Here is a 27,919-nt window from a genome sequence, read left to right on the forward strand (position 1 = left end):
TATTGAAATTAATTGATTTGCCTTGAAGTTTCGACAATTTTCCTTAAGCATTATAGCCATTTTAACACTCGCTTATTTTTTCTGAACTATGCTATCTATACTATCTATGCTTCTGACGTTTAAGGATCAATCATGGAATACCCTATAATTCCACGAAACTCCTTGTAAGTTGCTGCAAATTTGCTTAAGTTAATAGGATTATTATGAAGCTGTCTGATCGTCCTCGAAGCACTCAGAACTTCACTGAATATCGTTAAACTATCTTAAAGTATATCAAATTAGTTCTCTGAAATTTTTTGAAGATATCGCTGCTTGCTAAAAGTTCTCGCTTTTTTTATTAATGGAACTTCGTTGTTGGTGTCTAATCAACTTACCTAAATTTTCGTATTTTTTTTAGTTCTTGAAATCTCAATGATACATCATTCTTAAAATACTCTCACGTTTTCCGGATGTTCATAAAATTTCCAGTTGTTTTTGCTGAAGTTTTCGGAAATTCACTGAGTTTCTCGAAACTTCTTTAAGGTTTCTAATATTTCCTTGTACATCATGGAACTATCTTGAATTTATCTTAATTTACGATTATTGATTTTAAACTGCGCAACACTCTGGACTATAGTTACGGGAATTGCTCTTAAGATCTTAAATTCCGCAAAGATCTCTAGTTCTAGCTTTTCTGAGGTGCTTGGAACTTATTAAAAATTTGCACAATGACCCTCAAGTTTTCTAAATTTGTCAAGTTCGCTTCACACCTGTGAACTTCTCTGAAATTCTAGGAACTTCATTAAAGTTCCAGAAAAGTCACGGATGCTAAAAGAACCGTTTTGAGGTTCTTACAGCTTCCAGTAAGTTTCCCATATTTCCACTGTATTAACTTCCCTTATGTTCCTGCAGTTTGTTTATATAGCTTCACTGAAATTCTCAGCATTTTCTTTCTTTCCTCAGAACTTCTTCGAAGTTCCTACAATTGTTGTAAAGTTAATGGGACTGCATTGAAGATTTCTAATCTTTCATAAAGTTAATTATGAACTTGAAATAAATCATTTGTTGTTTTACTTAATCCTGGCACTTTGCATCTTTTCAATATCTTGAACTTGTACATGGAATACGAAACTTCAACACAGTGAATATTTTTAGATCTTGGACTGTGCTTGGAAAACACAGGTAATTATATTCAGAAAAATGAGTAGACATCCTGTATATAGAGAAAGACGATTAAACGTCACAACACAAATAATAATCAATCTTGAAATAAATTCACGCTAAAATGTTGAAAATAGTGACTTATTACAAGAAAAAGTGACTTTAGTGACTTGGTCTTAAAAAAAGAGACTTTTTAGTGACTGACTTGAAAAAAATGACCGAGTCACTAAAACGTGACTCGCTACCAGCCCTGCATCACGGAAACAAGTCGTTTTCTGAGGACAAAATTTTCGTGCACAAAACGCAATTTTTAGTTTATTCAATAGATAGTAAAAAATGCAAAAATTGATTTGAAGAATTTCCTGCTAAAATTTTCCTTTCGCAAGATATTCACGATGAATTATATAAGTTGGAGAATTTTTTACTTTCTTTTTCTAGCGTCCTGGAGAAAAGCTAACATTAATTCGAAGTTTTTCTGGTTCATTGACAACGTCATGTGGTATTCGGTCTTTGCGAGAATTTGTATTTACCACCAGGGATGGAAAATCATTTACATTCATTTCGTGCATTCATTTACATTCATTTGCCTCTTACTTTTTTCATCAACAGAATTTCATAAAATAGTGTTTGAAAGTTTTGTAGGCTTTGACAACTTACATCTGTATCTCTTATGCATGATGAATCAGAGTGATAAGAACCCACCTTTGTTTTTCAGTGAATGTTAATTGCATTCACTGAAAAACAAAAACATGTTCTGCCAGCTCTATTTCGTCATGCATAAGAGATACAGATTTTAGTTATTAAAAAAAAGTTGTAGTTCATATCTAAAACTACAAAAGCTTCATACATCATTTTACGGTATTCTGTTGATGAAAAAAGTTAGAGGCAAATGAATATAAATGAATGCACGAAATGAATGTAAATGATTTTCCATCCCTGTGTACCACTTCAATACGGTTTCGCATTTGACCACAAATGTTTGGTTGCTGGGTACATTATCAAAGAGCTTTTTGATTGAGGTGGCTGGCAACAAGGCGAGAACACCATGACATTGAGCTTGCCAGCGACGTCCCGGATGGAGAGGTTAGGATTCCGCTTATATTTTACCGCCACCTTCTTCGTCGTCGCTGCCACGTCCGGATTACGATTGCTGCCACTTCCAGTTTTCCTGGCGGTCGATAGACGCTCCCCGAACACTTATAAAACGTTTGTCACGGTCGATTTGGCCACATCCAGCAATTTTGCCAACTTGGCGTGTGGGAACGTGGGATTCTCTTGCTGCGCGAGCAAAATTTTGACACGCTGCTCCTCTTGCTTGGACGTCATTTTGAAAACTGGAGAGCAAACGGTGAAAACTCATCATAGCAACCATTGTATATACATACACTCAACTTCCAAATGCAGCATTTCAGGTTTTTTTTATGCATTTTTAACAGAAATACACCAATTTGAAGTTGACCAATTTTTGCAGGTTCCAGACTTTATGGAATGCACAAGCCCATCAAGACTAGGTATGTGTCGTGTTTTTGACAATTGTTTCGAGTGTGATGAAAAATTATTTTGTCAGAGCCTTATCTGTTTGATGTTATTTTTACATTTTTTTATCTAGCTTGTTTACTTGTGAGGCTCAATCGCGTTGACTTTACGGAGCCAATAGTTCATTTTCTTTGTTTGTAACAAAATTCACTTAATTCTATGTCTAGTAGGAGCTGGGCCGAATACTCGCGGCTTACCCAAGGTTAGAGAGGTACATTGTCAAAGGATAGGGAAAGGGAGTGTTATTTTTACATGTTACTTAATTTAAGTTAGCCATTGGAGTTGTTAAACCTGTTGACAGTACAAATAAAATAAAATACAATAAAATAAAAATTAATAAAAATTCAGCTTGGATTCTCATGTGATTTGAGGTTTCGCATGATGGGTGTTGGTCCTAGACAGAAACTGGTAATTGGCCGGATATGGCCACTGTGGCCTTGGACAGTCAGTATGGCTACCATTGATCTTGTTTTTGAGTTCCCATGTGTTGGCATGATGTGATTGGCATGTTTCAGATCACTTCTAGTCTCGAGACCCATATTCACCGGAACATGATTCGGCCGTAGTGCCATAACCAGAAACTGCACCCATCGAAAAAGTAGTGTAAATATATCTCGATGAACATTTCAAATGCTCCTATCTACATTGATCGATTCTCTTCATCGACTTTCTATTTCGTCAATAACTCAGCTGCAAAACCTTTCCCTGTTGTATTTTCCATTTTGGACGCTAGATAAGAACCTCCTTTATCAAACTATGTGGTAGAATTAGCGCGAAATCTGTTTGCATAGCAGTGTTTATGAAAAGAGAAAGTCGATGAAGAGAATCGATCAAAGCAGATAGGACCATTTGAAATGTTCATCGAGATATATTCAATATAATGCACATCAGTGGAGTGACACATATCATACAAGTTTACACTAATAACCGTGTAAAGTTCGGAGAAATTTCATGAAAAGTAGTAAATATTGTATGCAATAGTTCATCTTTGTAAGCAACATTTCTTGCAAGATGCTAGTTGGCGTGAAATGAAATACAAGTTTCCGGCAAGAATGTTTACACCACAATTAAATTAAAAAAAATTCTGAGTGGTTCCTTCCCGGTGTGCCCGGAACATATCCAGATGTGGTCTGACCACCGATGATCTTAATTTTGAATACTCATGTGATTTGATATGTTGCATGATGAGTTTTGGCTTACATCTGATCACTTCCCCGGGGGCACCCAGAACATGTCCACTATTTTAGCGAAATCTCATGTTATTTGATGCATTGCATTGTTAGCTAGCTTGATGCTGGTACCATCCCAAACATGGGTTTGCTTTTGAAATTAGGCCGCTATGCAAGTGAGAGGTTTGCTGAAGATGGTAATTTCGATGCCGATAGCCTCGATGACACTTAGTTGGAATCATGGGCAAAGCTGGAACCGGATACTTTGTTTGTCTGCTCCTCCAGAATTTGTCCGGTCCAAACGGAGCAGACGATGACGTTTATGATTTCAAATTTCACAAATGAACTACGCATATTTCCCAGGAAAATTCGACAGTGATGAAAACATGTACTTTCATATTTCACAACACCAACGAGCAGTGCTCCACACACCATGCACCGTCAATTCCACCAGGTGTTCCATGTAGATTTTCCGAATGATGGATCGAGGTTATCCCGGGATTGTACCTCTCTAAATTTAATTTTCCTTTCCGGCATAGGTCTTCGATACCCGGCGTTTTTGCGAAGGAGAACGAATGAGACCAACCTGGTTCTAGTGTGTATGAATGCGAAAGTTCCAAGAGGTCAGAGCCGATGAAGTATATAAATTTTTCGGTTCCGTTTCGCCTCTATCCGGTGCCTGTTGGTGCGCAAATAACTATGACGACTGACGAAGGGTTGCAGCGGCAGTACCTTTCTCCGATATAACAAGTGAATTCTAATGGAAAAAGTGTCTTTCATTTACTCGAATAAATAAGTTTCGTTTAAAACGAAAAACCGTGAGGCTGCAGCTCCCACTCAGTCAGTTCCGTCACGCACGGTCTAAATTTTTCCCGGAACTCTCGTGGCATTCCGGGAAAGAAAAAACGCTGGATGCGGCAGCGGCGTCGACGGCGGAAGCGCGTGTGGTTGCGTTTGGCTTCCTGATGCTGGTGATGGGCTCAGGTGGAGAGAAGTATTTTTCATTTTGTTAAATTCATTATTCATTCACATCAGAGCTCTGCCGGTCCCGGAAAGCGTGCACACCGGAGGATTTTGCGAAGTACCAACATTCTGTGAACTGGCAGGATGCTGAAAGCCACCTGATCTGAGTTTTTCATTTTTCTTTTGTGAGTATAAGGATGAGAGGTTTTCAAACTTCAATCAAACTTCAGCTAATGGTTCTAATTGCGAACCACCATTCCGGGAATCAATTGGTGGTGAGTTGTCGGCATACTACAAAGAGCTAATAGCAAATATCATACTTTAACCCCGTTCATTCGCTCATTCAGAGAAAACCCATTAGTCATGGGAAAGGATTTTTTTTGCCATTCCTATTTGTGTGGATGTAACGGAAAAGGGTCTTTTTTCGGGATGATATATTCGTTTCCCCCTGGACCGGTACCGGGCGTAATCGAGGGTTACTGATGGCAATCGGAAATGAGTATTTCTACTCTGCTTTCCTGCTTCTTCTCACTCACTGCGGATGCAATGCTGGGGCTTCCCAGTATTATTCGATTATTGAATGGGTTACGTATGGGTTCGCTGACATATCCATTCCATTGGACTGGAAACTTCATTGGATTCGATTTGTCGTCTCGTTGCCGTTGCTATTGAAGCTCTCTGTATGACTTGTACCGTACTCATTTTACGCTTTCCCAGCTCGAATTGGCTCATTCGGTCAAGCACCAGTCGGCCAAAATTTAATGGAGTTAATATTCACAACAAGATCTTGAATGCTCCATCGTCAATGTCATCCTCATGAAATAATCTTTAGATATGGTTGTATAACTGATAGCATATCGAATATAGTGCACCGGAGGCCGAAACAATTCTTATTATTTTAATTTTTAACGTAGGACTACGTCTGTGATTTCTATATCGAGGTACACTTTGTGAAAACCGAAAATGGAACATGTAACAAAATTATGAAAGATTTTGAACGTTAATAACTCAGCTGCCCCTGGACCAATTTCGATAATTTTATCACCAATCGATCTGATATATTCCTACGCATCTGCTATAGTTAAGACTTCATCATTTTTCAAAATGTCACTATTGATAATTGCACGAATGTACAACTGTTGCTATGATAATTTAAATTATCACCGATTGCCTGCAAAAAGCGATTTCCCTAGCACAGATTTCAAAGTTGAATTCCATCCGGTCTCACCAAACGACGTTTATTCAATCACCGTGTGGTGAGTGGTGGTGTTCTCCAGTTCACAAAGAAAGGCTGCCTGCAAGCAGCGAGCTGCAGCCCACATGACAATCTATAGGAGGAGGAAGAAGGCGCACCGCTATTGATCGGAATCAGTAGCTCTTCGTGAGTCGCTGTGTGCCATCTATGTCAAGCGCGTCATACTAAATAGTATAAACAGAGAGAACCCCGCTCAAATTCCTATTCCTACACAAAACACAAGCTTCTGCTGCAGTTAACAAATAAGATTTATTATATAATACCACGTAGTCCTACGTCACCATTACGTACAACCCCATAGGGCTGTCCCTTGCAGTTTTTCTTTTTGAATTTGGTCGGTTTTCAAACGTCTTTAAATTCAGGATAGTTTTATTATTTTCAGGAAAAATACAGGAATTTTTTTCCTCGATTTTCCTCAAAGATCTGCTTGAATATAAGGTAAATTTTAAGTTTTCTTAAGAGAGTAGCTCAAAATTGAAAAAAAATTGAGCTACTCAATGAATGAGTAAAATTTTCCTCAATTTTACAGGACAAACTTCTTGAATGTCGTAGTTTAGTTTGAATAGCTAAAATTGCATTTTAACGGAGCTCACTTTCATTTGTTTAAGGGTTACTAGAGCTTCCATTTCCTCCCATTTCCTAGTTTCTTCAATACCAGGGATATCAGATTTGAAGACATGTCTTCATTTTGTAGACATTTATAACTCTGTGAAGGTATTTTTTTTTTCATGCCTACATTTTGAAGACTTTTCAGGATTTGTTAAGTTGTTTGAAGACATGCTAATATAAATAATGTAACCAAAATCGGATATTTCAGAATTAAACTTGATTCACTTGAATATTCATAGGACACACAAAAAACTAAAGTCTCAGTACAAAAATCTTTATCTGGTTATTTTTTTTTTATTTTTTCAAATCCAAATCCCTTCGAACAAGAAATCAGAAATCCGAACATCTAAACACCAAAAGCCCTTTCAAAATTATCAACTATTGATAATTCAATACGAATTTATTTAGTGAAAAATGCGATTTATGTTTGATGCTCCAAGAGTGAATTGAATTATTTAGCGGAATTAATAAATATAATAAAACATGAAAAATATTTTCCACTGATTTGAAAAATCTGTAAGATCTTTAAATTTTCTAAATATCTGTAATCTGTATCAAAATATTGAGAAAAATCTGTATTATTACAGATAAATCTGTACATGTGGCATCACTGTCAGCAGCACTCCGAAGATTTTCCGAAAAATTGTTTCAATAAATAAGACTCATTTCTTTAAAAAAAAAAACATAATTATTCATCCATCCTAGTTTTCGGTTGAGTTTTTTTTTTTCATTTAATTTAAGTAGCAAATTGGTTTTCATTTTTTGGCCTTCTTTCGTTAGTAACCTATTCAGTTGTAAGTAGCCCTTCTTCCAGTATATTTAATTTTTGATTTCGCTTTTGTTTTCTTACTTTTTTTTCGTTTCACTGTACATTGATGCACACCTCCTAATCCAACAATACACACTCCGTCACAACCACACATAGGAGCTAGACGACTCTAGTAATGTAATTTACGAGGAAGACGACTTCCTGCGGGACAGCGACGACATTGACGGTGAACTATTTGCCGACGACCATATCGGTCTGGTAAGTACCTTCCTATGATGGTGTGGACACTAACTGAACCGGGTAAATTAATTAACAACTTTGACGTCGCCCTCTGTAATTGAAAGGCTATACATTATTGAAACGTGTTGATTGATTGGGAATCGTTAATTGAAAACAAAACTCAATACTGGAGCTGTCCTGGCAACTATTCAACACAATAGTGAGTTAATCAATTTTTCCGAACATATTCCAGTGATTGCAAAAACGCATAATGCCAACCAGGATAGAAATATTTGTTTCAATTCCAGCGCTTCATTTCACGGTGGAACAGGTTCTACTGACCGGGAAATTCCCACAGGAGCAATAAGTGCAAATCTCCGTCGTATTGCCGAACACTGGTAAAAACTAACACATTCCTACCAAACTAAAACTACGTTGGATTTAGAATATTGGATTTAGATTTTTTTTAACTTTCCGGTTGCTGTTATTGTAGTCGAACACGCAACGATAAATTTTAATTGAATTGCAAACAGTTTTGTTTGGCGAAACGCAATTTGTGCGTACACTGATTGACTCGAGCTGGTTCGAACTAACATACAATAAACGGGAGCATATGGTTGCGGAGGCACTGACCGTTTGCTAACCAGGCGTGGAATTGATTTCGGAATTGATTCAAAAACTATGTTCGAATTGGAATTCTTTGGAATTCACGTTGCACAGCCTATCTCAAATACCTTCATTGAAATCTTCTTTCGCTAAGTGAAAAACTCTCTTACGGCCACGACACGTCCCACCATAAACTACCTCGTAAATGCCGCTGTCATCTTCCGTGAGCTCAACCACACACATGCACATAAGAAATGTACCATCCGCAACCACTCAACGCTGGAAAACGCACTTTTCCTACATCCGCTCTATGTTTGCGCCGCCGTCGTCGTCGTCGTCAGCGTCCTTTCCTGTCCCTACTGACTGCTTTCATCGGGCAAGCCAAGAATCCGCAAACGGTAGGCCTCCATTGGCATAGCTAATGGGGGTGCCTGGGAGGGGCAAGCCCCCTCCAAAATTTTTTGAAGATTAATATAATTTAAATTGTTAGTAGTGGAATCACAAAAAATCTGTGATGTAGGGGGTCAGGCACCCTAGGCACCCCCATTAGCTGCGCCAACGTAGGCCTGCCACCATCAAGTGAAATGACGATCAAGCAGCGAGAAGCGTGATGTGCGAGAATTGCTTTGCCGTAGCTACCGAAGCCCAAAACTCCCGCTCCCGCAAACTCCTCAACGTGTCAGTCGTGTTGCATGACATTCCATCGTACCTACATCAATCGTTCCGCAAATTTGAATATTTAGTTTTACGAGCCTAATGAAAGCTGCTGCCAGCCAGCCACGTTCGTCCGTATAAGGGATGTGACATCAGACACACAAAGGTAGGCTCTTCGCAGTGCAGTCAGTGGAAGCGTGGTGCTTTCCGGATGAGATAAGGCAAGCAGCGTGCTCGCGTTGAGTTGCCAAATCAAGATCAACAATTGAAAAGGCCTCATCAGCTTTTGTAAACAATACTTGTTGCGGCCTTTTCTCGTGCGACGGAGCATACCAACAACACCATCGGAAAGGGGGAGCTTTTCCCTACCTGGTGATGCTTCCTGGGATTCACGAGAAATGACCGCAAGAAGTTTTGTTTGTTAAATCGGATGAGACCTTTTCAATTGTTGGTCTTGAAATGTGAGGATTAAGGTGGACGTCAAGCCGTAAATATGTAGGCAGGACTTGTCGTCGCGTTTTTCTGTATGCAGGTTGGGAAAAATCGAAGGTTGACGGGCACAGCGAAAAATGTCTCTTTTTTGTTTTTCAAAGTCAACCATTTTAAATATAAATTCAAAATGTTGTAGGTTTTCTGTATCCTGACAAATGGATCACTGGTTTTGTTTTTTATCAAATAATTCATGATAAATCTTTATCAGCATTTTTGTTACATTCTAGGGATTTCATTTTATTTTTAATCATTTAAAGATCTCCATAAATTCTAATTTATAAACGCATAAGTTCATCAGAAACGCTGCTGCATCTTCTTCATTTTTTAATATTTAAGGAGAGTGGTAAATTGATGCCTCAAATGAGAAGTGTAACGTAGACGCCATTTTGGAATCCAAGACAATCCAGTATGCTACAACTTTGTTTCAGACATCGTTTTGATAAGATGAGCCGTTTTCGTGCTATTATTCCACTCCTGTAATGCTATGACCTGGCCACGTTCCGTGGATGGGAAAGGATTGTTAGAGTAACACTTACTTAAGATCAGTGTTGGCAATATCATCAATCAAATGATATTTTTCTGCTCTCATAAGGTCTCATAATCACGCGTGATATTGAAACAAAATATCATGCTTGATATTGGTTTTACAAGCTCCTTTGATATTGCGAGACTATTCACAACGTGCAAAAATCAAGCTGAGAGTTGACTTGACACAAAAATGATTCCGTTGCACATCGTTTTCTTAGAAAGAGAAAGAATAATTTGCTATCTCTTTTAACTGTTCACCGATGGCAGACACGAAGTGACTGCTGCCAGCCGTTATGGAAGTTTCTTTTACGTTGGGGAGCAAAGCAAAAATCATGAATCTCAATCTCACCACAGTTTGTTGAGATTTGCAGCTGGTGAGTTTTGTTAGCGTGATATTCCGAGCTGCGATATCATAGCGTGCAATATCAACCTTAGTTGTTTGCTTGTTGATTTTTGGCTACGAAAATCATGCGTGATCTTGGGTATTGGGGAGATTTGATTTTTTTTATATTTTCCCAACACTGCTTAAGATAAATGCAGAGAACTCTCATATGTGTCACAGGAGGGTGTGGGGAAGATTCATGAGCAGGGATGCATCGCTCTTTTGGGACTTTTTCGTTACTTTTTAATATAGAATGCCTACGTTAAATCTAAGACAACATACATCTAAGACAACATACCATCTTCAGTGATTATTCATAGAGAATAAGTAACGCAATAAGTTCCTTATTTACTACGCCCGTGCTTTCGCTTCTGATTACCATATCACTTCTCTTTAGGTTGTAATCAAAGTGAAAGCACGGTATCTCCTTACCTATAAACAAAAAGCACACACTATAGACTATAGTGCACTCAGACTCATGCGATGTTCTTGGTGAGGGGTGAGCCGATGCATTTTCACGTAACAAAGAGAGTCTAGTGCTATTAATCTCCCTATAAAATTCAAAATATCCGCACCGTAGAGCCACACTCTGTGTTTTCACTAAAGGTACGCTTGAGAGCGCTCTCGTGTGTAGCTTCAGCGCTTAGTGTGGCTCTACGGTGAGAATATTTTAAATTTTGATAGGGAGATTAAAAGCACTAAACCATCTATTTTAAGATGGGTTAACAAAAAATTCAATTGGTTTCAACCGAAGACATCATATCAAGAAGACTGGCAACTTTACCAGAACCCAAGCGACAGATACAATAGCACCGCACTTGTGTCAAGGTGGAAGCAACACATAGAAAAATGAGCAAATACACAAACCTTTCTTCTGAGGATGTAATCTTTGCTATCAAATTCGTTCGAAGCATTTTCCTTTGAGCGGCAGATGATGCGATTGTACCTGTCTCATAGCGTTTGTATGAGAGAATGGAAGAATTGCCAGTATTCTTGATTTGCTGTCTTCAATTTTCTCAAACGACCGGTATGAGACAGGCACAATCGCTTCATCTGCCGCTCAAAGGTAAATGCTCATATAAAATTGCATAGCAAAGGTTCCATCCTCAGAGAAGAATGGTTTATGTATTTGCTCATTTTTCTATGCGTTGCTTCCATCTTTGTTCGAGCGCAGCGCTACTGTGTGTCTTCTTGATTTGTTGTCTTCGATTTAACGTAGGCATTCTATATTAAAAAGTAGCGAAAAAGTCTCAAAAGAGCGATCCATCACTGTTAGCGGGGAATGTTGGTGTGAAAGGTTAGTGGGAAAGATTAGTGGGAAAAGTTAGTGGGAAAGGTTAGTGGGGAAGGTAAAGCTACAGAATACGTTTAGTAAACAGTGCTGGCTCAATACGGTAGCAATAAATCATTTATAGTCTGATAGATCTCAGCAAATTCCACGCCTAAAATACCACTGGTTTGCATTTTTTTAGCACCTGAAATCGATGGAAAATTTTCCGGGAGTCAAAAATCCATCAGCCAATGGCAGTTAAAAATTATCATAGATTGTTGCAACGGTGTAGATGCTCTAATACGAGCGACGATTGGTAATGCAGTGAAGAAATGTTAGATGGCAGGTCGATCTACCTAAAGGGACAGGTTCTGCCTTGCATCACAACGACCTCTCTCCTCGTGCTGCTGTTGCCGTTGACTAGATTCTGATTTTTTTTTATTTATTTAATTAAATCTTCAACATAATGTTGTACAGATATTTTCTAGGCTAGGTGTCGAATTCTATGTCTGTAAGTAGACTTACTAATGTTAAAATCATATACATCCAATGTTTCATTTAACACACGACAGCACAAAGTCCACGGCTCGTTGCATCCATAGTTGGTCCGATGGGTAGGTTGCCACAGAAACGTGTAACTACGTAGAACTCTTTGAGGAGCATTGATGTAGATTTGGCTCACAAGAGAGTTGCAATCCACGTCACCGTTAACCAATCCAAACACGAAGAGTCGCTGAAGTAGTTTCCTTCTTGCTGCCAACGTGTCCAAGTCAATCAGCCTGCACCGTTCTTCGTAAGGCGGCAAATTTACCGAATCGTTCCAGGGCAGAACACGTAAAGCGTATCTTACGAAGTTTCGCTGAATGGCTTCGATTCTGTTAGCTTGAATAGCGTGAAAGGGTGCCCACACAACAACAGCATACTCTAGAAGACTGCGGACGAGAGCAAAGTATAGTGATTTCAGCGCGTAGATGTCCTGGAATGCGTTTGTGTTTCGTTTCAAGAAACCTCATGTGGCGAATGCTTTAGCAGTTATCATGGAGATGTGCTCATTGAATCTGACTTTAGATTCGATGATAACACCCAAATCCTTAACTGAAGAAACGAAGAGCAAACTACTGAGTCCTATCCTATAGTCATGTTGTAAGGGATCGCGTGAACGGCTAAAAGATATTGCGCAGCATTTTATGACATTAACCTGCATACCGTTCAATGATCACCTGCGCAAAAGGGAATCAATATCCTTCTGGAGTGCGCAACAGTCAAGTCTTGACTCAATTGTACGAAAGATCTTTAAGTCATCGGCGAACATAAGTTTCGAAGAACACAGTCGACTACACAGATCGTTCACGAACAGGATGAAAATTAAAGGCCCCAAATGGCTACCTTGGGGAACACCAAAGGGTATCTCGAAACTAGGCGAATTAACACCGTTAATGCTCACATAGGCTGAGCGGTCAGTTAAGTAAGACTGTAGCCACTTCGTGGCCCATACACCTCATTTTGTCCACTGCAAGCACATGTGGAATCCTTTCGAAGGCCTTACTGAAGTCCACGTAGATCGCATCAACTTGTCGTCGTTTTTCAATGGAGTTGATCAGCGAGTTGACAAACACCATTAAGTTGGTTGTTGTAGAGCGTTTCCTCACGAAGCCGTGCTGATGTTCGGTAATTATTGGCCTTACCGCTTGATATACGAACTCATATACGATCTTCTCCAGAGCTTTTGGGAGGCAGCTTAGAATCGAAATTCCGCGATAATTTTCAACGTTGTGGATGTTTGCAGCTTTGTGAATAGGTGTGATGGACGCATCCTTCCACATTGTGGGGAAAACACCACTAACTAGCGAACGATTGAAGATAATCGACACAGGTGAAGCGAGAGATGCAGAATATTTCTTATTGAATGATGGCGGCAAACAGTCTGGACCAGGGCCTTTAGAGGGATCTACAGATGAAAGAACTTTCATCACCTCTTCAACAGATACATCCAACTGCGGCAAATGCAAGTTGTAATGAGCTATGCTGCTCATCCAGTCACGACGATCATCCGGAGAATGAGCGGGAGGGGTAGTCGAAAAAAACATTCTTGAAGAACTTTGCGAAGAGATCAGAAGCTTCTTCCGCGGAGTCAGCACAAGTTTCTTTATAGGACACATCGAGTGGTATACAGCCATTCCGCCTAAGTTTCTTCACGTAGGTCCCAAAATACAATGGATCCCGCTTTGCCTCCGACTCAATGCGCAATACATATTCATGGAAAACTGTGTTCAACCGGCTGGTGTAGTGCTCCTCCATGTCGTGAAGTAATCGCCTGTTTTCCTCAGTCCGTTGTTTGAAAAGACGTTTCCTTGCTTTCCGTAACCTGTTTCGGAGGTTCCTAAGTTCCGTGGTCCACCATGGTTGATTGTAGTGAACACGGAGGCAATGTCGTCGAATAGGAGTATATTCGTGGATGATATCGAAAATTGCACCATAAAACCGGAAAACAGCATCGTCAACGTCACAATCAGTCAAAAGCGTCCTCCAGTCTATCGAGCCTATCCGGGCGTTGATAAGGGGTTCATTGCAGAAGTTGAAATCGTAATAACAACGGTCCAGCCCAACGTCGTCAGTATTACGAAGGTAGTCATATTTGATGATAAAAGATTTGTGATGAGCGTCGAGTTTTAAAATTCCACAGGGCGATGCGAACAGTTCGATTCTGTCAGTATCACTAACGAAAGCCAGGTCAAGTAATCTCTCGTTTACGTTACGTACATCCTGAACCTGCTGTAATCCACATGCAAGGATCGACTGGGTCAGATCGATTTCTTGTTCAGATGAAGCGTTGGTCGGGATGTAAGAATTCATGTCGGCATCAAATTGCCATGATAGTCTAGGCAGATTATAGTCTCCCAAAACTATGACTGTATCGGTAGTTTCAGCAAGCTCACACAATTCTTGAACACAAGATGCATGATTGGAGTACATGGCGCAGTCCGAGTTAGGCCTTAAGTAGACGCAACATATGTAGACCGACTGCATTGGCAACGAAACACACACGGCCATTTGCTCGAAACAGTTGGCATTAACTAGTGGAACCAACTTACAACGTAAATGCTTTTTGACACCGATCAGTACGCCGCCACCACGTAGCAGTTGAGATGTGGCTGGATTCCGATCGAGACGATAAATCACAAAGTCGGACGAGAGTTCAGAGTTTAATATGTCGCTGCCAAGCCACGTTTCGGATGATGTGCGATGAATACGGTACAAGAGATGACTTCTTAGGCAGATGATCAGATGATGAGGTATGCTTTTAGATGCGGCGGCCAGGAAATATGCGACAATATGCGGTACAACGGCTTTTTATGCGGTAGGTAACGGGGTATAATTGTTGAGGCAGGTGAGTGGCTTCGTGGCAGAACGGTACGAGAGCGTGATGATGGCTAGTGGAGGCGGCGGTTGTCGGAGGCAGAAGGCGGTTTCAGGAGGAGGTGGCGATAATGATGGCGATGGACGGACAGTGCAAAACAAATTTTTCACGGTAGTTTTTGCACAATCCTACCTCTGTTTTATTCAGGATAGATCGAATTATGCGATGATCGGTGGCAGATCTCAGTTTTAAACGGTAAAACGGCAATTTTCAACTATCACAACACAGTAAAATTGGTGATAACAATCAGCAAAGAATGCGAGACAACTATCAACTGGAGGAATGCTTTTGATTTCTAACTTTCACGACCTGGGGATCTAAAATTGGGGCGATATTTTCCAGATTCTACCAGTAGCAGCACACAACGGAGAACGCTTCACGACCCAAATTGAACGGAACCTAGCGAAAAACACAAAATACACGTGAGAAGCGATTGACAAACACTTGGTTTAGTCAGAAATCAATGAAAGACGCATTTTTGGAATCCAAGGAATTTAAAAATAATACAGTGTAAAGCAGAAACTGTTTAGTCCAGGTTACTTGTTTGTCATAGAAGTGAGACATTATACGTAATTGTCACTGTAACAGAACGGACTGATGCACGACACATAAATAATAACAAATGATAATTATAGCAATTTCCATTGGAATTATTTTAAATGTCAGATCAGATCCGAATAATTTCTTCTTCAAATAATGTTTAAAGCAGTACCCAAAACAGTCAGAAATATTCAAATACAACATGAGCCAAATGCTAACGAATTGTGTTTTAAAGATGCTGGGCAAATGGCAAACTGTTTTCCCACAATTCGTGGAAAGAAATTGGGAGCTCTTCACCGATTGAATTCAGCTGAAAACAGTGACAATCGTAAAGTTTAACAACTCCAAGCCAGATAGTATCGATTTTTCCTACAGTGTCCCCCTCCTTCTTCATTTCCATGCAGATAACCCCTGATACGAACGGTTGAGGCAGAGAAGGAGTTAAATGATAACGATGTCGGTCGCTCCATTATTGGTTTAACATTCTCTCTAACCTTTCTTCAACGACTTTCACAGAAAAGGAAAACCCCCATCTTATCCCAAAACACGTCCCATCCGGTTTGCTTTCGTTTCACGACGTTGACGACGCATCACCGAAGTTCATTGTGATGTTTCGTGAGCTGCTGCTGCGACTGAATGACAAACAGGCGAAAATTTCCTGCTTTTTATGTCCGACGAAACTCGCACAAGAAAATCATCACTCCACTCCGTCCAGTGGACGTAGTCGTCATCGGCCGGTTCACCGACGTCACTCTCCGAGCATATATTAAATTCTGACGAACAGCCTGTGTGTTCTACTTGGAACGAATAATGCACACAAACAGGAGCTTTTCCTGGAACGAGGCAGGAACGACGTATTGTGTTTTCCACGTTCGTCCCCGGAGCACATGGTGAGCCTGTTTTGCTCCTTCGAACAGAACGTGAGATGACTACCGACCTACGACTAGAACCCATCGTGACTCGTGTCTCTGTCCTGTAGGAATGCCACTCATGAGCAGAAACTGACACAATTCTAGACGGATTTATTTTCCTGCTAGTTTTCCGGCACGTGGCGTTTAGTTTTTTTGCAAGGAAACTTCGGATTAGACCATAATGAAGCGATAGAAGTAAAACGATGGGGATGCGCGGTTGGGTTCAGTTCGTCGTTCCCCTCAATCAAAATACCCACTTCTGAACTCTTCTTTTTGCCCTCAAACGACTGCACAGGATTCCGACTCAATTTTCAAATCTCGCTTCTCAAATTCCAACGTCGCGTCGTGCCTATTGGATCAATCTCAATTCACATCCCATTCAAAAAGTACTTTCTCAATCTCCCTTTGGTGAGCCTATCGCGTGTTCCATAAAATTGAATCGTTTGTTAACTCTTTCAAACACCCACCTCCCCCGGTTCAGAAGCCCAAAAGCCACCCCAAATTTCGTTTAGTAACAATCATAATAAACCACCCTTCTGTTGTCGTTTCGTTACGCGCCTCGAAATAAACCCAACCTAGATATTCACCTGCCTTCCCAGCTCTGTTGAATCTTCCACCTCATCATCATCGTTACAGAAAATTTACTCGACTCGGAAATGAAGAAAACGCGCGACACAACCTGAGCCAGCGAGCGACGGACGACGACGACGACGACGGTGGTTGTTTATGGCACGAAATAGATCATTCGAAACAATCGTAATATTTTTCCACGGCAACCCCTTTGGCAGAGCTCGCTCCGAGGAAACATTGTCCCGCCGCCACACCGTCTTACCTGGCGGCAGCGAATTTTTCTTCCAACAAGCCATTCCAAAACACGCACACACCAGGTTTAGGAATGCGGTGGTTCTGAATTATTATGGCCCCAAAAAGCTCGTTCTCGTCGTCGCAGACACACACACACACACACACACACACAATGGGACACGAGTCGTCGACGGTGTCGTTGACGGTGACGACCAGGATGACGACGACGACGACGGTTGAACAGGTCGCCTGTGACACACAAAGAAAACAAATTTATGGTTTTGTGAGATTGTTTTCATTTTTATTCGTTCGCGGAATGTCCCCCGGATGTCTCGTTTCGCTTCATTATGTGACGACCTGAGCTTACCTGTTAGGAACATGCCATCATTGCCAGGTTCCGGAGGTAGGGGGTTGGGGCGAGGGTGGTTTCGGATTTAGCTTTGATGGAATTTATCGTGCGTTGGAATTGGGATAGTTGGAGAAAATCTCTGAGTGATTTCTGATGAATTTTGAACGTATCTGCCAATTGGTTGTAAGCACAAAGTGGTTATTCATAAAGCTGAGGGTGTTTTCAAGTTTCCTGTGTCTCAAATCTGCAAAAGAAAAGTGTCAGAATCATTCAACCTCTTATATTTCCCATACAGTAGTGACCCGATTTTGTCAGTCACCTTTTTGAGAATCTTTTCTAATGTTCTACGTGCTTTTCAGTGGTTTTGTTGCATTCAAGTATACCTTGAACATCCATCTTGAAGATGAATGAGAAAGATTTGGAATTCCGGTTGAGTGCAATTATTTACGATAAAAGTCTGATCGGTTCATTACTGTAGTTCTATAAACTTGAAATTGTTCATCTTCCATGTGCTATGTCCAAGATCGCGAAAAAAATTAATATTCCTGGATTTCCCAAAAAACGATAGCTTGCGCTGAAAAAAATCCCAGAATCTCATAGAATGTTCACGACCTTAAATAATTCCCTTAAAAAAAACTCACTGGTAAGAGTTCAACTTCAAAACAACATGTTAAAATCTCAAATATTTTACAAACTTTATCATCAATTTTTCAATATTTTGTTTTAAAAAAAAAGCTCATTAAAAATGCAAACTATTGAAGCAGGGGAAATTTATGTAATATCGGCCTAAATGCCCTTAGTTTGGGCCCATACATAAATTCAAAAATCGACTAAATTTTCAAAAGCTATCAAAAATATCCATTAGTACCGTCTTCATGGCACGTTCTTCTAGATAAAATTGATAAATAGCATATTTTAAGCGATGGGCCCAATCTTAGATCTTGGGCAAAGATTAAAGCCATTTCCCCTATTTAAAAAAATATTTAATCCTGTATAAAACACAACATTTGAGACATTATATATCGATATGTGTGCAAACATCACATTAAAAATCTTGTTAACGTGAGAAAATACATGATTTTTCAGGTGTCCATTGTTTTATAAACTCCACTAATTTGCATATTTCATTAATAAGCTATATTAAAGAATATATATAAAAATTAATAAAACTTTTTTTAATATTCACTTTTTAAACAATTTATGATATTTTTCCCAAAATTAAAAAAATTGCAAAACTTTACTTTTCTAAACAACTTTGTCTCAGACGTCACCTCGATATAACGTATACCTAGATATAACGTAACTGTCACTTTTGACTTCCATCGTCAATATCTCACAAATAACAATTCAATTATTCAAATTGGCATGAGCAATAGATGAAGGATTATCTCATATCTCTGATGTTGTTTAATGATGGTTAGCTAGCAATCAACGATGGAAGTCAAAAGTGACAGTTACGTTATATCGAGGTAAACTTGTAATGCAAATTTACATGCAAATCCAAGATGGTCTAGGCAACATTTAATATTTTTTTTTAATTTGGACTAACGAAATAAATTAATCTCTGCGAACAATAACTCCACCACAACCCCTCTTCCTTCATCAGAATACTGCTCCGTAATCTTCAGAATCTTGCTCCAGATTTGTCAGAATCCTGCTCCGGATTCGTCAGAATCCTGCTCCGGATTCCTCAGAATCCTGCTCCGAATTCGTCAGAATCCTACTCCGGATTCGTCAGAATCCTACTCCAGTCTCGTCAGAATCCTACTCCTGATTCGTCAAAATCCTGCTCCGAATTCATCAGAATCCTGCTCCAGATTCGTCAGAATCCTGCTCCGGATTCGTCAGAATCCTGCTCCAGATTTGTCAGAATCCTTTTCCGGATTCGTCAGAATTCTGCTCCGGATTCGTCAGAATCCTACTCCGGATTCGTCAGAATCCTGCTCCGGATTCATCAGAATCATGCTCCAGATTCATCAGAATCCTGCTCCGGATTCGTCAGAATCCTGCTCCGGATTCGTTAGAATCCTGCTCTGGATTCGTCAGAATATTGCTCCGGATTCGTCAGAATCCTGCGCCGGATTCGTCAGAATCCTGCTCTAGATTCGTCAGAATCCTGCTCCAGATTCGTCAGAATCCTGCTCCGAATTCGTCAGAATCCTGCTCCGGATTCGTCAGAATCCTGCTCCGGATTCGTCAGAATCCTGCTCCGGATTCGTCAGAATCCTGCTCCGGATTCGTCAGAATCCTGCTCCGGATTCGTCAGAATCCTGCTCCGGATTCGTCAGAATCCTGCTCCGGATTCGTCAGAATCCTGCTCCGGATTCGTCAGAATCCTGCTACGTATTCGTCAGAATCCTGCTCCGGATTCGTCAGAATCCTGCTCCGGATTCGTCAGAATCCTGCTCCCGATTCGTCGGAATCCTGCTCCAGATTCGTCAGAATCCTGCTCCGGATTGGTCAGAATCCTTTTCCGGATTCGTCAGAATTCTGCTCCGGATGCGTCAGAATCCTACTCCGGATTCGTCAGAATCCTGCTCCGGATTCGTCAGAATCATGCTCCAGATTCATCAGAATCCTGCTCCGGATTCGTCAGAATCCTGCTCCGGATTCGTTAGAATCCTGCTCCGGATTCGTCAGAATATTGCTCCGGATTCATCAGAATCCTTTTCCGGATTCGTCAGAATTCTGCTCCGGATGCGTCAGAATCCTACTCCGGATTCGTCAGAATCCTGCTCCGGATTCGTCAGAATCATGCTCCAGATTCATCAGAATCCTGCTCCGGATTCGTCAGAATCCTGCTCCGGATACGTCAGAATTCTGCTCCGGATTCGTCAGAATCCTGCTCCGAATTCGTCAGAATCCTGCTCCGGATTCGTCAGAATCCTACTCCGGTCTCGTCAGAATCCTACTCCTGATTCGTCAGAATCCTGCTCCGGATTTGTCAGAATCCTGCTCCAGATTCGTCAGAATCCTGCTCCGGATTCGTCAGAATCCTGCTCCGGATTTGTCAGAATCCTTTTCCGGATTCGTCAGAATTCTGCTCCGGATGCGTCAGAATCCTACTCCGGATTCGTCAGAATCCTGCTCCGGATTCGTCAGAATCATGCTCCAGATTCATCAGAATCCTGCTCCGGATTCGTCAGAATCCTGCTCCGGATTCGTTAGAATCCTGCTCCTGATTCATCAGAACCCTGTTCCGGATTCATCAGAATCCTGCTCCGGATTCGTCAGAATCCTGCTACGGATTCGTCAGAACCCTGCTCCGGATTCATCAGAACCTTGCTCCGAATTCATCAGAATCCTGCTCCGGATTGGTCAGAATCCTGCTCCGGATTCGTCAGAATCCTGCTCCGGATTCTTCAGAATCCTGCTCCGGATTCATCAAAACCCTATTCCTGATTCATCAGAACCCTGTTCCGGATTCATCAGAACCCTGCTCCAGATTAGTCAGAATCCTGCTCCGAATTCGTCAGAAACCTCCTCTTTAATCGTAAGAATCCTGCTCCGAATTCGTCGAAGTCCTGCTCCGTAATCGTCAGAATCCTGCTCCGTAATCGTCAGAGTTCTATTCCGTAATCATAAGAATCCTGCTCCGGATTCGTCAGAATCCTGCTTCTTATTCTTCAGAATCCTGCTCTGTAATCGTAAGAATCCTGCTCTGTAATCGTAAGAATCATGCTCCGGATTCTTCAAAATCCTGCTCCATATTCGTCAGAATCCTGCTCCGGATTCGTCAGAATCCTGCTCCGGATTCGTCAAAATCCTACCCAAATTCGTCAGAATTCTGCTCCGGATTCGTTTGAATCCTCCTATGGACTTAAATAAAAATACTTGAGGCGAAAAACACGGCTCTGTATATTGTTTTGAATATGTTATATGACCAAAAAGTTGTCAAAATCATATTAACGGTACAGAAAAAGAAATTAATGTAGTTTAATAACGAAATTTCTATTTTTAAGGATTAAAGAAGTAATTACCTTATAACAATATGCAACAAAAGTAATAAACATAATATTATTCAGAATCCTCCTTTGGATTCAGCAGAATCTTCCTCCAGATTGATCTTTCTCCGAATTCGTCAAGATCCTCCTCCGGATTAAGCAGAATCCTCCTCCGGGTTTATCAGAATCCTACTCCAGATTTGTCAAGATCCTTCTCTGGATTCGGTAGAATCCTCCTCCGGATTCGGCAGAATCCTCCTCCGGATTCGGCAGAATCCTCCTTCGGATTTGGCAGAATCCTCCTCCGGATTCGGCAGAATCCTCCTCCGGATTCGGCAGAATCCTCCTCCGGATTCGGCAGAATCCTCCTTCGGATTCGGCAGAATCCTCCTCGGGATTCGGCATAATCCTCCTCCGGATTCGCCAGAATCCTCCACCGGATACATCGGAATTCTACTCTGGATTTATCAGAATTCACCATTGGCGCAGCTAATTATCTAGGCCCCCACCAGAATTTTTGGTGCTTTTGCTTTTGACTCACCGATATTCAAGTTCAAGTTCGATCCCAAGTAACCAAAAGCTCCAAAGTTCAAATAAAGTTCCGACAGAACTTTCAAGTTCCACAAGCTGCTTGGTGTGAATCGAAAGTTTGTCTGGCGATGCAAAAAAAAACAATTGGATGATGGAAGTGAAGCTTCAAGAAGACCTGGGTCAGGGAGACCCCGTCCTGTTCGGACACGGGCGTTGATAAAAGGCGGTGGTCAACAAAATTCGGCGGAATCCGGTAAGGTCTATGAATCAAATGGCCATTAAATATGACGATGCAAATCGTGGTTAAAAGAGATCTTGGCCTTTATCCTTCTAAACTGCACCAACGTCAACTTCTCTCAGAAGCAGCAAAGAAAAAGCGGCTGGAAAATCCTGAAGAAGTGGCTTGCGGATAACCCTGACATCGTGGTGATTTATTCGGATCAGAAGCTATTTGACGTCGGCCGCAAATTTAACCGTCAAAATGACAGAGTGCTATACAAGCATCGGAGTTCGGCTGATCTCAACAACAAATTTGTCTACAGAGCGCTGGGCGATGATTTGGGCAGCAGTTGCATCGAATGGGAAGAAATCTCCTGTTTTTCACATTCCGGATGGAGTAAAAATAAACCAGGATGTATATCTGGACTTTTCTTTACACCAGAAGGTGTTGCCGTGGGTCCAGTTGAAGTTCACAGGCACAGAGATTTGCTTCATCCAAGATTCTGCACCTGCTTCGATCATTTTTAGTCGAAGCAAATATGGCCTCCTTCTTCTCCGGATATTAACGCAACTGACAATGTTTAACATTAACTGACAATGTTTGAAAAATCATAGCTCCGCCATTTTTTTGACGAATTTCAAATCTATTGGCGCCATTTGAAACTGCCAGCTTTAAATATTGTTTCGGTATCAATAGATTGAAAACATATTGATATAGGGGAATTTACGTATTCTCGGCAACCTAAGCAGCGACCTTCTTTCTATAGCCTTTTTCTCTACGGAACGCACACATATGCAGTATTGGTTTGTTTACAATCTTTTGCTGCCAGCTGCTCTAACAATTTCAGTCGAAAGAATTGTCAAAAACTGTTTTGAAACGCTTTTACAAAGCTCCAATCTTCTCTAGTGAGAGCGAGTATTGTCGGCAACCACTTTTTCTTCGGCAACCGTTCCATTTGAACTGCATGTAAATCTGCTGTTCTATTATCGGCAACTCGAAATCAGCTACAATTTGTAGAGCGTGTGTTTCATTTCAAGAAAACCCAGCTAGATTGCTTTTTCTCAGTGGTAAAAATATAGTCAAATTGAAGCTGAAAGCACAAAGAATCGTTTGCATGCATTCAGCGAAGTGTTTTCGCAAGAAAATCCAGTGAAAATAGTGTTTCAATTTGGGTTGCCGAAAATAGTCTGTCATGCCGAAGCCGTCATTTCCTCTATTGCTGCGTAATAATGTTTCAAACATTGCTAATTTGCCGTTACACATTTTACCGGAGGCATCGTGTTCGGAGTGTTAACCTAAAAGATTTCGTGATAAGGGGCATCGTAGAAATGGCGACTAATGCTAAACCAAAAAGCAATAAGGACGCTTTTATAGTAGCTAAATTTCATGATACTAGGAACACGCTGTAAGGTATATAATGATGATGCATGATATATTTTTCTTAGGGTTGTCCTTCAAATTGGAGTACAAAGGGGTGCGTAGATCACCGCGTAAGATCGTTATACTCCTGCTTCCCCTACTTCGCTGAAATGTAAACCAAAATTTTGTCCAATATTGAAAGTATCGTCTTTCACTCACTTCTTTGCTACATAGACCTAATATAAAACTATTGATGGTGCTACTTGAAAAAATAACATATTTTTTAGGAATTGTTGTATCTCACTACATTCATTGCGGAGAGGATAACTTGTTTCAGAGAAACATTTTTTATTTGATATCTTTCATGAACTCTCCAGAAATCAAAAACTAAGGTGCGGAAGTTGCTTGTATATCATCATATCATTCGTGGATTCTACAATGGCGACGGATGTCGATTTTCCACTTCTACTCATCGAGCCCATTCCATAGATACCCATATTGTATGGGTTTAGATGCATATACGCTATCCGGAGGCCACCATATTGGATTTTGGTCCACCATTGTTCATCTCAAAACGGCGGTGGATATCGATTTTCCACTTTTACTCATCGAACCCATTCGATAGATACTTATATTGTATGGGTTTAGATGCATATACGCTATCCGGAGGCCGCCATACTGGATTTTGGTCCACCATCTTGGATTTCAAAATGGCGGTGGATGTCGATTTTCCACTTCTTCTCATTGAGCCCTTTCCATAGACAGCCATATTGCATGGGTTTAAATGCATATACGCTATCCGGAGGCCACCATACTGGATTTTGGTCCGCAATTTTAGATTCCAAAATGGCGGCGGATGCCGATTTTCCACTTTTACTCATAGAGCCCATTCCATAGATACCCATATTGCATGGGTTTAAATGCATAAACACTGTCCGGAAGCCGCCATATTGGATTTTGGTCCACCATCTTGGATTCCAAAATGGCGGTGGATGTCGGTTTTTTACTTTGACTGTAATACCAAGCTATTGATTTTCCGTTTGGTTATTTTTTGGTGGTGGGGGTGAATACCCCTCACCATCCCTCTCCAACGGGGGAGTTTGGTTAAGAGAGATGATCAAACCGATTTGTACCTTCATAAAAGTTGTCCTTGCTCGCTTTCTACTCTCTAAATACAATTTTCACACTGCCGTACTCTAACGGAACTATCAACTCTATACTTTCATCTCCCCATCTATCGTACAAAAATTATCTTTTTAGTCTGTTATTTGAAATTAGCATCTTCAACTATAGTTTGTTACCTCAAAATCAGCTAAGTTTAAAATCAGCCTTAATTTTCTGCTGTGTGATTTTGCTACTCTCAAGAACAGCTAAGATAAAATCAGTCGTGATTTTCTGTTTGTGATTTTGCTGATCTCAACGTCAGCAGTGATTTTCGGCCGTTCCTGATTTTGAGTTTTTTTGATTTTTTTCCATCACTGGTCACTCGTATCTGATGTAATGATGTAATCCATTTTAATAGACTAAATATTCGTATTTTTATAAGGTTCTGAATGTTTGCCAAGTTTTACTAAGTATGGAATCCAATATATGTACATAGGACCGAAATCATAGGTTACTTCTACTTTATTTTAAATCAATATCAAGAAAAATGCACTAGAATTTCACTAAACAGCTTAACATAGTTTACGTCAACCATGCGATGCGTCTTGTACACAACCCCACAATTTTTTTTTTTCAAATCAAACTGCCTCATGAATCTTTTACTCATAAATTTATGTGATTGAAGACTTTTAGTTCAAAATTACTTTCGATCTCTATAGTTGAATTTTTAGCATGATACGATTTTTTTCCACAGTCTTCCATCATGAATGCGACTTTAACAAAACCATGGAGCCTCTTATAGGTAATCCCATTTTAGAAAAGATCTCACACACCGTTCCCGTGTTCTCCCCAAATGTATCCACGGACAACAAACAACATACAGTATTCCCTCCATTTATGCGGTGGGTGGTACCGTCCACGCACCCGCTGTTTCTCGGCTGTCCTTCCGTCAATTTCGCTGATTTTTTGTATGTGATTAGTGTCAGAAAATCAGTTCAATTGATTGAAGTACAGCCGGTGGAATCGTCCACCCACCGCATAAGCGGAGCGATTACTGTATGCCTCTCGGCGAACACCACTCCCAGCGCTGTTTCAAAATGCCCAGCGTGCTGATAGCCGAAGTTAATTAAATTTGCTTAGGACGACCGTCGCTTTTGGGTGGGCAAAAGAAATGTGACTTTTCGACTGGACCCTCGTGACCAAAAAATTAAACCGAACAAAAAAAAATCCAGTCTTCAAAATACCATTGAAACGAGGAGGGAAGAAAACAGCATAAGCACCTGTTTATGGGTGGAATGTTGTTCCTGAAGAATTGAGGTTGACTCCTGGAATGTGACATGCTGGTGGTGGTGGAATGCTTACAAATTACAAAAATTGCCCTCCCTATCGGCGGTGATTAATCTGAAATGGTTTCTCCGGAACACAAGAGCTCTGGAAGGAGCAACTTTCAACAGAGAATGTCCGTTCTTCAGGAGCAGATGTCGAATTTGAATGGCAGTTGTAAGCAAAGTAGGAACAAGGTTTTCATTTCACAGACACAAACAAAGCCGAAACGGACACTGAAAATCGAGCACAAGAAAAAGCCTTCCTTTCCAGTGCGCACAAAGACGCCCGATTTTCCGCCAGCAATTATCCCAGAAATAGGAAAAAGGATCAACTTTCATTATTCGAATCATAAGCTTTTACGCTTCGATAATTTTGCTATAAATCTTGCCGCTGTTGCTGCTGCTGCCAATTCCACTCTTGGCATTCTTGGGAAGAAATGGATACACAACCATCAAAAGCGCAAATCATTATCACGAGCTGCCAAACGGAATTGAACGAGAGACCGAGACCGAGACAGGTCGTCACCGTGGATTACGCGAATCGATTAGGAAAATTGACATGAATCCTGATTGGCAGCGCGGTGGGGCTCAGAGAGGGGGTTCTTAGCTGCAGCGTAATCGTTTCAAACGAAGGAATTAAAATTGTCGCCTTTTTATGTCGGAGTTCACAAGCGAGGAAAATGAGAAGGAGCGGGAAATCCTCGCCAACATCATCAAACGGCGAACGACCGGCTCCCGGGAGTTGCTTTCTTTCTGTGTTGAGTCAAAATGTGATAAAATAGCAGACACAAAATTGCCAATTAAAAATGGTCGCTCTGTTTGCTCGATTTCCAGTGCGGATTTGCTTCGTCGTTCATTCCCGATGATTCTTTTTTTTTTTTGAGTAAAACGAAAATTAAGACGACAACTGTGGAAAACAGACACGACTTATCCCGGTGTTTCGTGTTTCGTTTCATAAGCGTGAAACGAAACTGTCACAAGCTGAACGGAAACACACTCTCACGCATTGGAGAAGAAAATTCAAGATGGGAGTCCCAAGAAGAACAAATGTAGGGAAAATTGTTCCCACGGGGATCAAAAGGAAAGTTCGGTGGGTGTGGGTGGGGATGAACGAAATTAGCGAGTTTTCATTTGCCATCCATTATTACTCTGCAGAGTGGCGGGGGTTAGTAACACAAAGAAACACGCATTTGAAAAGTTAATGTTTACACAGCACTTACCGAGAGCTCAGAGGAGGATGATTAAAATTCAAACAAGGGAGAAGCCACAGAAACCACACAGAGGAAAGGAGGTGTGTTTGACCTGGGCGGGAATGGTAAACGAATGAGTTTTGGGTAATTCATCTGCAGAAGATTCACGTTTACAAATTAGTGAAACCAATTGAGGGGCGAATAACTTATGGAACTCTGAGTATCCGCTGTATCCCAACTTTGGAAACACCAACTACTCTACAAACTTCCTAGAATCGATCAACATAAAAATCAAATTTCTCTGAAAATACCTAGTTCTGTGAATATTAACCAGGTTCGTCCTTCACGTTTGGATTCAACAAGTTCCATTCTGTAAAACAAATAAAAAACGATAGAACAGAAATCCAACCTGGCTTCAAAAAAATCTACTTCACTCATGAACTCACAAAGGTCTATTCTATAAAATCCATGCCTGTTTGTCAAAGTACGGAGCCAAATCCAACTTGACTAATCGAAAAAAAATTCTATAAAAATACGTACTTTTGTGGATGTAAACCCAGTTTCTGAACAATTGTGCTTGCTTAAGAAATCTCCCATCAGGTATGAACACCACGAAGGTCCATTCTTTAAAA

General features: G+C 40.7%; 1 protein-coding gene across 7 annotated transcripts in view; it reads left to right on the plus strand.

Moving 5' to 3' along the window:
- The window catches only part of Mp (Multiplexin), an 884,548-nt gene that overhangs the window by 658,645 nt on the left and 197,984 nt on the right, over window positions 1–27,919 (plus strand). For all 7 annotated transcript variants that reach the window (XM_065230395.1, XM_065230396.1, XM_065230401.1 and 4 more), the window contains exon 7: window positions 7,598–7,699. In XM_065230395.1, the coding sequence (XP_065086467.1) occupies window positions 7,598–7,699 (102 nt within the window). The remainder of the gene's footprint in view (window positions 1–7,597; window positions 7,700–27,919) is intronic.

This window comes from Ochlerotatus camptorhynchus, unplaced genomic scaffold, assembly GCF_037179485.1.
Source record: "Ochlerotatus camptorhynchus isolate MF236.1 unplaced genomic scaffold, CSIRO-AGI_Acam_v1.1 ptg000330l, whole genome shotgun sequence".
Taxonomy (NCBI): domain Eukaryota; kingdom Metazoa; phylum Arthropoda; class Insecta; order Diptera; family Culicidae; genus Ochlerotatus; species Ochlerotatus camptorhynchus.